The sequence below is a fragment of the Hemicordylus capensis genome, chromosome 5 (assembly GCF_027244095.1).
Source record: "Hemicordylus capensis ecotype Gifberg chromosome 5, rHemCap1.1.pri, whole genome shotgun sequence".
NCBI lineage: Eukaryota > Metazoa > Chordata > Lepidosauria > Squamata > Cordylidae > Hemicordylus > Hemicordylus capensis.
The window spans coordinates 118,162,572-118,175,085 of NC_069661.1; the positions used below are offsets into that span (position 1 = coordinate 118,162,572).

The following is a 12,514-nucleotide window of genomic DNA, read 5'->3' on the forward strand; positions in this document are numbered from 1 at the left end:
ATTCAAAATGACTTGGATTCCATTGTTGGTGCAGAGCCTTTAGCTAGGGTATCCAGTAACTCCTCTTGCGGGGTTAAATGGGATCAGTTTCAGTTTGTGATTCCTGAGGACGTGAATAAGCTGCATCCCATCACCTGTTCTCTTGCCCCTTGTCTGACATGGCTTTTATTATAAAACAGGGAAATTGTTGGAGAGGGCCTGGATGAGATCATAAATGCTTCCCTGAGGGATAGTAGGATGCCTCCTTGTTTAAATAAGTCAATTATTAGACCTCTTTTAAAGATCCTTCAGAGTTAGGCAATTATAGGACTGTCTCCAATCTCCTATGGTTGGCCAAGGTGATTGAGAAGATGGTGGGCTCAACTCCAGCAGTCTTGGATGAAACCAGTTATCTAGACCTATTTCAAACTGGCTTTCAGACAGGTTATGGGGTGGAGATTGCCTTGGTCGGCCTGATGGATAATCTCGAAAGGGCAATTGACAGAGGGAGTGTGGCTCTGTTGGTCCTTTTGGATCTCTCAGTGGCTTTCAATACCATCAACCATGCTATCATTCTGGATTATCTGGGGGGACTGTGTGTAGGGGGCACTGCTTTGCAGTGGTTCTACTCATACCTCTCAAGCAGATTTCAGAAGGTGTTACTTGGAGACTGTTGCTCTACAAAGGGAGAACTAATGTATGGTGTCCTTCAGGGCTCCATCTTGTCTCCAATGCTTTTTAACATCTATGTGAAACTGCTGGGAGAGATCATCAGGAGATTGGGTGCAGGGTGTTATCAGTACATTGATAAAACCCAATTCTACTTCTCCATGTCAGTTTCATCAGACATTAGCATAACTTCCCTAAATGCCTGCCTCGAGGCAGATGAGCTGGATGAGAGATAACAAACTGAGACTGAATCCAAACAAGGCAGTGGTGCTCATTGTAGGGAGGCACAGTTTGGGAAAGACCAAATACAGGATAACCAAATAAAACAGTGGGGGCGGGGGAAACTATCAGCTCAAATATTTGTGCTGTGCACATTATTATTCCTCTCTCAGAATTTCCCCTCCCAGAAATAGTTATCTTTTTCTCACCCACAGCTGGGGATCAGGGTTCCCTCTAAGGCATGTGCAGGTGCTCACGCTCGTAAGTGTTTTGATGTTCCCTCAATTAATTTTAGAACCCGCTAAGGATGACTCAGGAAGGCCTCACTCGAAATGCATGTGCGCATGCACTGTCTTGATACTGACACCCAGAACAAAACTCATTCCCCACACAGATGAAAAAAATTAGAGGAAACACTGCTGGGGATGCTTGCAAAATTCATCCACATTTCTCCTCTGATTTGTGGGCTCCATATTACCTGATGGATTGTCACCACATCTCAGTGGTGTAGAATGGTTCTACCATTCTTCTCTTTTCTTGATTTCCAATTTTTTTTTCAGACAGTTGCACATATGTGATTTGCCACAGTTTCCAGTTTGGGTCTTCTTTTTTCTTTCAGGTTATCAGTGCACACGAATGATTAAATCACAGCACTAAAAGGAATCCTGATGTGACTATATGAAGATTACTTTCTACACTGTGATTTAATCAATGCAGATATGTGCTGGTGCGCATCAGTTAACTGGAAAGGGGGGAAAGACACAAACAGAAATGTGCATGTCCCGATTTTGAAATTGTTAGACATTCTCCAGACTAAGCTGGAAGCGATGAGAAGAATGTAGGCAGAGGTATCTCAAAGAATAACAGGATGGGAGAAATGTGTTCATCCTTTTTGTTTTACAGTTTTATTTCTGTCCATTGGGAGCATTTTCTGACCATGCATAATTGTATCATGCTAGATTTATTTAAATGAGCATAGTCTCAGTTTGGGATAAAGTTCAAACAGGATATAATTGATTATATTAAATTCAAATTTATATTTCAGATTCATTCCAGACTTATTATTTGATGGTAGGAAATTGTTTGCTGAAATCAGACTTAAGTAATCTTTGCGAACTACAGTGTTTGGCTGTGGGAACAAAGTGTGTGAGCATTTTTTTCATAATCCTTCTGTTTCAATTTTCCACATCATAGGCAAAACCATCTCTGCAACATCAGTGAAAACAATTAACTGCTGGCTGATGAATGATTACCCCCATTTTGCATCACACCATAGGACATTATAGGAAACATTGCAAGCACTTTGAAATTCATTCTCACATTCCTCAAAGGAAGATGATGACAAATGTAGTAACACTTTGGGGAATATCAAAACCTTGCTTTTTCATTTTAGAATTTGGCTTATCAGAGAAATGAAACATTGACACAATGATATGGTCCAATGATGTACCTTTTATTCATATTCAGATATGTTCATCCTCTCTTCTTTTTCAATATTTGATATCTCATCCAGATAGATGAAAGAACTGCAAAGTGGTTTGTGTGCTAAAAAGTGGTATAAAATTGTTATTACAACTAATCACAGTACTGTTTTTATTTATTTATGTAGCACTTTTGAGTCATCAGAGCACTTCGTATACATTATTTCAGTAATCTTGACAACAGTATGATAAGGTAGTTCAGAATGAACTACAGGCATCCCTCGTTATTCATGGGGGTTCTGTTGTGGCCTATGAGCATGGATAATGAAACCTTATGTCAATGGGAATTGGGGGGTTACGTTCTGGAGCCCAGGAAAATTACTGAAAAATCACCGAAAAGACTGGGTAAACACAGAAATAGGAATGGAGCACTGCACTCTACTTCGGCCACCTCAACTCTCCAGCTCCTCCAGCAGTCCCTACCAGCTTCTCCAGTAATGTGTAATCATAATATCTCCCCACCCCACTGTTGAAGTCCAGCACTTAGACACACAAACCCCTTGGCCTGATTGGTTGGTAGGTTGGCTGAAAATGCTGCACAGAATTAAATCCAGTTCAGGTAAACACATGCAATGAGTGTGTGAGAATCAAGGCGAGAGGAGAATCAATTTTCAATGGATAGTTAAAATATTTTTTTAATTTTTAATTTACATTGAATGTTTAATTGCAATTTAAATTAAATAATATATTATTGTAATTAGAAAAATTAAAATTAATTTCTATTTGAAATTTTTAATTAAAAATAAAATTTAATCAAAATTAAAATTATAAAAGTGATCATTAGCATCTTGCAGGGGCAGCACAATGTTGCCAGAGGCTCCAGAAAAATGGATCCAAGAAGCTCCACCGGAATGGCTGAAAAAAAAGGCTCAAAAAGCTCCAGCACAATGGCTCCTGAAGGCTCCGAATGGCTCCCTAAGGACACCAAATGCTACCCAAAATGGACTTTAGAAGCACAATAAACTCTAAATATACAGACCAAAGCACTCCACTGTCCTCCTCCAAACTCGACTCACATCCCATGAGCATGTGCAGCAAGAGCATGGCCACATAAGTAATGACAGCCATTGAGAAGGCTTCCATAATTGTGCCATGGCAGACATCACAGTCTCCAATAATAAACAGTCTTCAATGCAGTGCCCACATGGAAGCAGTTCTTAAAAGGGGCAGGTATGGAGTGTTGGCAACACATTCTGAAATTCTGGCAAAATATCACAACGAAAACAGGTCACTGATGTCACATTAATCAAGTTCAGATAAAGACAAGATCCCCTTCATCACTGCTTAGGAGTGAATTTTCTGTGCTCTCAGTTCAGCTACATGTTGTAATGTGGTTTGATGGAATCTGATACACTGAAGGTGGTGGGCATACTTTAGTAAGAAGGGGGAGAGACTGCCATGGGTGGGGGTGAGAGTCCCAGCAAAGTTATCCTAATTGTAGAATCTGAACATGGAGCTCTGATTTAGCTAAAGGTGTGCCAAAGATCCTTTTGGCGGGTGGGAATTTAGGAAGTGAGCTGTCACTTTTTGGCATTAGCTTGTGCTAGAAATGATGCTTCTAGAGAAGTCTTGATATTAGTATTTTTTACAATCACTATTTTTAATCTGACCCTGAATCCAGCTCCTTTCCTAGATTTTTATCTGAGCTCAGTGGTACCCCTCCCCCCACTAAAAAAATGTTTTGCAAGATGGTGTGTGCATTAAGCCTTGTTGTTGTTTTTATTTTTATGGTTATCATAACTTATCATAACTGAGCCCTGAGGCTGGTCATTGCTGACCTTGCAGGTGTTTGTGCCTTCAACTACATTTGTTGTTGGTGCAGCCTGATGGGCTTCTGGGATTGGGATGTGCATGAGCTGCTTCGGTGCCTCCTTTGGGAAGCACCGAACCAGCTCAAGCGTGCACAGTAAAACCAGTTCAGCGAAGTGGAGAGCGGTTCCCTTAAAGAACAGGTAAGTAGATCTTTACCTGCTCTGCTGCTGCCCTGCCGCTTTTCCAGGTGCAGTGCTCGCTCAAGCAAAGGCCACACACAGCTGCGGCACTGTTCCTTGCAGGTTTCATGTGGTGTCGGCATGCACATGGCTGGCATGCATATGCACCAGGCATGTGTGTGCAGCCTGCAGGAAACAGCATGCCCAGAAAAGCAATGGGGTGGCAGTGGAGCAGCTAAGGACCAGCTTACCTACTCCTTAAGGGAACTGCTCCCCACCTCACCCAGGCCTGCATGAATGGCTCATCACATCCCTATAGAGTTTGCCCCAGATGTCCCAGGCAGCCTTTGCATCAGGAGTCTCCTCTGGAGGGACTATTGGTTAGGCCCTCGGGCTTCATGCTTTCCTCTGGTTCTCCATCCCACCCTGATTCTGATTCCTGGATTCTTAATGGTCTTCTTGTCCTATCTGCAAGGTTTTCTTTTCTGCTTGTAGGAGCCTTGACTGTGGGAGGGAACTGGGAGACAGAAAGGAGATGCATCTCATAGGAAGCTCACATCTGTGCTACCTATATAGGCAATTGGAGAATGAGTCGAAGGAGAGGGCCTTGTTGCAAAGGCAATAGAATGCTGGGATACTTTCCTCAGAAGCCAAGGCTCCATAGCAAAAGAAGAGAAACAGGAAATTGACATGGCTTGGTAGCAGCTGATAAGAGTCTGAGGAAGGGAGAGACTGGGGGGGAATGAGCTGAAGGCAGAAGAATGGGTTGCTTTCTGATTCCCTTCCCTCCATCTGAGGCTAGGGATAGACATGAGAACCATGGTTGTGGTGAGGTATAAATATTTCCTACGACAGCAATGAATGCACCACTGAGAGACCTTAAAGGCCAAGCTGAAGACAGATCATCCTGGAGAGAATCTATCTATGTGGTCACTAAAAGTCGACACTGACTTGACGGCACTTAATCAGCCAACCAACCAACCAATCAATATTTCCAATCAATTTTCAGTTGGTAAGCAATAAACCACCTCCTTTTCTCATTATATCCTGCCATTTTCTGTAGGGGAGGATGATTGAAAGACTAGCAGCAACAAGGCATAACTAGCATCTGCGCCACTAGTCTCTCCTTGCCGCTTTCCCCCTCTCCCTTCCGCCCCAATCTATTCCCAGTCATTTTCACCCGCTGGCCGCCTCCTTTGCCAGGGCCCCCACCTCCTTCACTGCTCTCCCCCCTCCCAGCCCCCATGCCTGCCACAACAGCCCCAGTTGCTGCGCCAGCCTCTGCCCGGCCATTTTCGGGAGCCCGCCACTGCCGCCCACCCAGCCGGGCTCATTTTGGCGGCAGGGCTCAGCCGCCCGCCGCCTCTTCTCCTCTCGCCGCCCCCAGCCGCCGGAGTGGCACCCCCTTGGCCTCCTCCTCCGGGCTCCTCCAACCCCCAACCGTTTCCCTCAGTCCCGAACTCTCGCAGCGTGTTACGGGAGTTCCGCCGCCAAATCCTGGGCACGCATGGTCCCAAGAGAATTAAATATATAGATCTGTATATCATGTTTAAATTTGCAAAATGAGTACTTTTACATTAGTAAAAGGGTAGTAAACTTGCAGTGAAAATAAGGTAGAGCAGATTTATCTCTTCTTTTTAAAACTGTGAAGTGATGACAGGCTCTGCTCCCTTCTCAGCCAGGAACTCTCCCCCCCCCCACTTTTTTGTTATTAGCAGGTTATTGAAGGTTTTCAAATTTTTCCCAGTTACATTCCCTTTATCCCCTCCCATTCCTTACCCACTCCCAGTTGCTATTTCTGCTTGTATTCTCTAGAAATTAAATAAATAGTAAATAATTGTTTAAAAGACAGGATTAAAAGAGGGATTTGTGTTGTGTCCACACTGGTGATGACTTTGAACTGATTGACTCTGTGTATAATTCCACAAAGCAGTGCCAGATTAAGAAACTGTCATCATTCTGCTGTACATTTTTTCCCTGAGCAGCTAACTTTAAAAGGTCACATATCCAGTCATCAATATTTGGGGCAGCTCTTGATTTCAAATTTTGCAAAACTATAGGTTTGGCTACTGATGTAGCCCTGGTAAACCATTAATTCTGCACCTCGGTCAGCTCTCAAGCTCCTTCCCATCGTGGTCCCAGGGTCAGAGCTTCAGGTGATCTGTTAGCCCTGGGTTCATTGTAGGGCAGAAGGAAGCTCTCCTGCTTCTTTGTTTCAGTCTCCTGTAAAACATCCCATAACTGAGAATATGGCAGTTAGTTCCTTATGACATGAAAGGGAAGCAACAACTGTTTTCCCATATGAAGGACTCTAGAATGATCGGATAATGTGTCTTCCACTGCAAATTCCAGGAGCTTTCCCAGACAGCAGGCTTTACCGTGGCTTTACTGCGAGGCTTTACTGCAAGTTCGAAGTTGCCCTCCAAAACCAATGCAAAAAGTTGATATTTTTTACGCAGGATATAAATCTGGCTACATTCTAACGTGCAATGAAGAACCCAAATTGTGTGTGGAGTGCTCCTCGATAGCTCGCAGAGACTTCAGCATAAATTTGTCCTATTTGTGAATGCACACCTCTATTCTAGAGGAGATGCAAGCTAAAAGCCAGGGGAAAAGAATCTGTTTCTCTCCACTTGAAGAAGTGCAGGCAAAATGTGATAAACAGAAATGTTACAGAGGAATAGGGGATGCCTAATTCTCAGGGCCTTTCATCTAGTCCTGATCTCAGTCACCAGTCTACATTAAAATATAACATCCAGACAGTACTGGTGTCATTTATTATACTGTACTGTTTTTAGTGGAGACAAAGCAGGACTGCCTCCTATTGGCTCTTGGATACATCAGTTATTTTTTAAAAGCATACATGTTTTTGATAAGTAACAAAGGTATTGTGGGTGTTATCAGAATAAATTCTGGCCTTTGTATTACAGGGTAACTGCACAAGATGAATAGCATGAAATTTAATTTGTGCTGATTAGTTAGGGAAGCAAGAAATTAACTTGATGGATGCATTTCACTTTTTTAAAAAAGCCATACAGAACAACATATGAATCTGTTAACACTTTTGAAAATTTAAATGACTTTAGTTTATTTTCTCTCATTAAATTGAAAACTGTAGAGTACACACATGGTGTGTAGGTGGTAAATTTTAATGGGGATTATGAGGAATGTTAATTGTTTTAATTGTACAATGATTAATGAGCCATATCCAAATTTGTCAGTATGTTTCCATGTGTATATCTGAATTCAGTAGGAGGGTTAGGCATGTGTTTAATTCTTTTTGCCTGAAATAAAGAGAAGTTAAAATATTTAACTTGGGTAGATTATACTCCAGCATATTATGACTATAGTCAAGATAAAAGGTTTTCTGAGATCCTGATATATTCTCCAATATTTCAGAGATGGGACACTCTTGAGTACTTAGCATTGTCCCACGATTAAATATATTGCTGAAAGCTCTTCTCTGCCTAATGTATACTGTATTTATTAGGGCTGTGCAAATCAGGCTTGATTTAATTCAGAAGCCACCTTGATGTTTCCAGGTGAACCCCACTTTGATTTGTGACCTAAGAATGCAAGGCAGTTCTCTTTGGGCCAGACTGCTTTGGAATGCCAAGCCCTCTGTTTGGGCCAGCCCCTCACACACAAACTTCTCTTCCAACTATTGTTTGTTATTGGCAGGAGTCCAGATGGAACTGTGACAATGAGGCTTGAATTTGAAAAGGCTTGCCAGAAGGGTATTGTAGTTTCTCTTCCTGCTGTGCTGGGAACTGTAGTCTTGTCCAGTGGTGCAGCCAATGCCGTGTTTGCAGCCCTAGAAAAAGGCTATGATTCCCAAGACTGCAGGAAGAGGAATTAAAATCTTCTTCTTGTAGTCCTTTTCAGATCCAGGCTGCATCTGTCTGCTGCCGATAAGCAACGAAGTCATGAGAGGAGGTCATGGAAAAGGCGGCCTAAAGCGAAGTGGGTTTTAGTTGGGCCAATTAGACCCAAATCTGTCAGCAAGTCAATTTCAGTTTAATTAGGTCAAATTCAGCCCAAACAGCTGCTTTGCTTTGGGGCCAAATCCTGGTCTAAAGCTTCACACAGCACTAGTATTTATGTATCTTGCAAGAGCCTGTCCTTTCTTGCACTGCCTTCTGAAGTAGTGTGTGCAGGAGTCAATCTCTATGAGGCTGTTCTTATGAGCAGCTTAAACCAGGCTAGGAAAGCCAAGCCCAGTCGTTGCTGATCATAAGAACCGCTGGAGCCACACAGCTCTGGGGCAAACCCCACAAAGAGGCCATCCTCTTAGGAACATAGGAAGCTGCCATATTCTGAGTCAGACCATAGGTCCATCTAGCTTAGTGTTGTCTACACAGACTGGCAGCGGCTTCTCCAGGGTTGCAGGCAGGAGCCTCTCCCAGCCCTATCTTGGAGATGCCAGGGAGGGAACTTGGAACCTTCTGATGCTCTTCCCAGAGCAGCTCCATCCCCTGAGGGGAATATCTTGCAATGCTCACACATCAAGTCTCCCATTCATTTGCAACCAGGACATACGCTGCTTAGCTAAGGGGGCAAGTCATGCTTGCTACCACAAGACCAGCTCTCCTCTCTTAAACAGGGTTAAAAGAGCTTGCGATCTCTTAGCCCCGTTTTCTTGATTGTCTGCCAAGCAGCCAGGCTAGGAGACTGTGGTGCTCCTGGCCAGCATTGGGGGGATCCCCATAATGCACCCCACACTCGCACGGGGTGCATTATGGGAGTTCTGCACAGTGCATTATGGGAGTTCTGGGGGTGGGGTGACATTTCCCAGCCCCTTACCGTCTTTGCTGCCGAGTGCAGCCGGCAGTCGTCTGGGCAGGCAATCCGCCTGCCCAGCAATGACAGAGGGATCTTTTGTGGGGAGGTAAGCCACCAGATGGCGCAGTGGGGAAATGCTTGACTAACAAGCAGAAGGTTGCCAGTTCGAATCCCCACTGGTATTATATCGGGCAGCAGCAGTGATATAGGAAGATGCTGAAAGGCATCACCTCATACTGCATGGGAGGAGGCAATGGTAAGCCCCTCCTGTATTCTACCAAAGACAACCACGGGGCTCTTTGAGCGCCCGGAGTCGAAATCAATTTGACAGCACACTTTAACTTTAAGTGCTAGCAGCCTTCCTCCCTCGCTCTCTCACTGACTGTAAGAAAGGGCTCTATGTGATGTTAAATACGCCATTGTCTTTTCTGTCTTTTGTGGGTTTTTTAAAGAGTATCCATGGGCCTCTGATTCAGATCTGTACCATGACACATAGTGATAGGTTTTTTAACCTTTTCTCCATGTTGCAGTTCTGACAAAAATCCCTCCCTGCCACAAGTTGTCGTTTTACCCCGTGGAGGGAAGGTGCTGTTAGCATACAGCTCCCCTCCCAGGGCAAACAGTAGTGGGGAAGCAATTTTCATCAGCGAAACAAGCCCTGCCCTGCCCTGCCCTGCACACTGAAGTCTCAGTTTGGATCTGGACCCCCTGCCTGGTATCTTGTGTTTTAAAAAAGAAAGGCAGTGACATATTTAACGTTGCATCTGGTTTGACCCTTACTAAATAGCGTACTAAACATTTAACACTTAAGAATGCTCAATAGAGTGTTGAACCCCACAGTGGACCTGTGTACTTCTTATAGCATAGCTGGTACAATTTAAATGCATTCAGCAACATCTACCACTTGAGCAGGTCATTATATGGAGAGGGGTTGGAAGGGGAAGCTAGCCAACTCTACTGCTAATGTGTACATACTGAAAACAGTTTTCAAGGCATTCAAACACTATCCACAAAAGATGGTGATTTGCCAGGGAGGTGTAGCAGGAAATAGGGCTGTCTCTGGAAATTAGGGACAGTTGACACCTTTGCCTGATATTTTCCAATTTACTACACTGAATAGTATCCAGAATAAGTCATTTACACAAAAAAGATAAAATGTAGAGCTAGATGTTCTGGTACCAAGTGCCCATTCTAGATGAGTCTACAGTATGTAGCAAAGCAGAATTCTTCTTTCCAAATTAGAAACAGATATACATTTCTCACTTTCTAAGTCATACCTACCATCTGATATCTTATCCCAATGCACATTCATTTCTTGCTTCAGATGATCATGCTGTTCTGGGAGCAGAAGAATATGCTTTTATAATTGCATGAGGACAGTACTGTGGAGTGTGCTTCTTTTCTTCATCTTGACTTGAGTCTTTATCGTGAAATTATTCTGCTATTCTAGTAAGCAGAATTTCCCATTTCAAGCAACTCTTCTATGCCCATTTTAGAGGTCTCCATCTAAAACACATAAGGACTGAAGGAGTTATTTATCTAAAACATTTAGTATAATCAAATAATAGATTCCAAAACACTGTGATTTCTTTAAAAAGTATATCTTAGTGCCTATGCTAAGAAATTTATAGAGCCAGTGTGGTGGAATGGTTACAGTACTGGATTAGGAGCAGGGATACATTTCACAGCTATTGATTCAGCAATGGAATTTCATTCCATGAGTCGATGAGTCGATGTTTTTGTTTTTGTTTTGTTTGTTTGTTTTTAAAAAACATTAAAAAATATCTTGTGAATGATAGCAAATGCTTATATCCTACGTGCATATTATGGTCATGTACTGAATCAAATAAATAATAATTTTGGACTCTTAGGAACATAATGTTAACTAATCTTTAAAAATAGATTTCTGGTTTGATGAACTTATATTTGCATACTTTCGCACATAGATATCACCTTTATTAGTTTAAGAGAACTGGTTTGCCATTTCTGCTGAAGCTCAAACTCCAAGACGTAGGGTGAAAGCCTGGGATCTAAGGAATGGTGGTTTAATGGGGTAGGGGGTGGAGCCTGGTAGGTTAGGGGTGGAGCCTAGTGTTTTCTGGTAGGAGGATTGCAGCTAGGTCAGAGGAAAGGCCTGACTGTGCCTAGTGCCTAAGAGGTGGAGCCTGACAGACATGTGGGAGAAGCCAATAGCAAAAGCTCTCAAACCAAGTAGAAAATAGTCTGCCCTATTCATTCTGGTTCCTAATCTGGGAAGATATTCCTCCTCCTGGAGAAACTGAGAAGACAGATTACTTGTTTGGCATAATGTCTTCAATGAATAAAAAGCCCAGATACAGTTAATGACACAATGCAATCTATTTCTCATTGGTTTCAGTGGAATCAGGGGCAGAATATAGTTTGCTGCAAAATTAATGTTGTTCTAGTAAATGATCTTCTGTAAACAACTTAAGCATTTCTGTCCGGTAGCCCTTGCTCAGTTTTGCTTTGTATTTTCCCCAACAGCAATTGGAAGGACCCTCATTCCTCGTTATTTTAGCACTGTCTTTGAAGGAGGTGTGACAGACCTGTATTACATCCTCAAGCACTCAAAAGAATCATACCACAACTCCTCCATCACAGTGGATTGTGATCAATGCACCATGGTCACTCAGCATGGAAAACCTATGTTTACAAAGGTAATAGGAAAGATTCAGGTGATACATGCAATTGTGCTGGATTTTCATTATACTTTTCGGACCATATGAAGGTTAATAACTACAGTTTTCCTGTGGATGGTAGAATTGATTCCTGATATCTTTAATTTTAATATTTAAAATTGTTTTCATTGTATGACTAGACATTCCAGGTTATCAGCTAGCAACTGAGAGAAAGCAGTCCTTATTCTTCTAATTCTGCTACATCTTGTTAGAGGGAGGGAGGGTTGAGGAGTGCCCCCTCTCCTCCACCATGTAAATTAAAGCCCTTGTCTGCTAGAGGTATTACTGGGTCTTAGAGCTTATGTAGAATATAGTCAGAGCGTACTTAAGAGAATGTCCAGGCCCCATGGCCTTTATTTTGAAGACAGTGGGGCTATTCACACGATCATGGTTGCATGCGGGGAGGGATGCAGGGTTCAACCTACCTTCCCCCAGACGATCGTGTGCAGCCCCTGTAGTGCACAAGATGTGCTCCCACGCAACCTGCACTGCCTGGAGCAGCATGGGTAAACAGAACCTGGAACTCATTATCCTGGCCTCTGCATATCCCAGAAGGCACCATGTGATTATCACAGTACCTTGGTTGGTTCCCACATCAGACAGGCACTGTAGGTGCCTGTCTCTGTGTTTCCTCGTCTCGCTTGCTCCCTTAACCTCAGCTAAGGACTGGGCTCAGGAGCGGGGTTAGGCTGGGTGGGAGCAGCATTCCACACAACCCGGGCTAGGTTGCTTGTGAGAACATCCTCAGTATCTA

General features: G+C 43.2%; 1 protein-coding gene across 4 annotated transcripts in view; it reads left to right on the forward strand.

Moving 5' to 3' along the window:
- LDB2 (LIM domain binding 2) overlaps positions 1–12,514 on the forward strand; it is a 378,881-nt gene that overhangs the window by 271,281 nt on the left and 95,086 nt on the right. For all 4 annotated transcript variants that reach the window (XM_053257538.1, XM_053257536.1, XM_053257537.1 and 1 more), the window contains exon 3: positions 11,567–11,739. In XM_053257538.1, the coding sequence (XP_053113513.1) occupies positions 11,567–11,739 (173 nt within the window). The remainder of the gene's footprint in view (positions 1–11,566; positions 11,740–12,514) is intronic.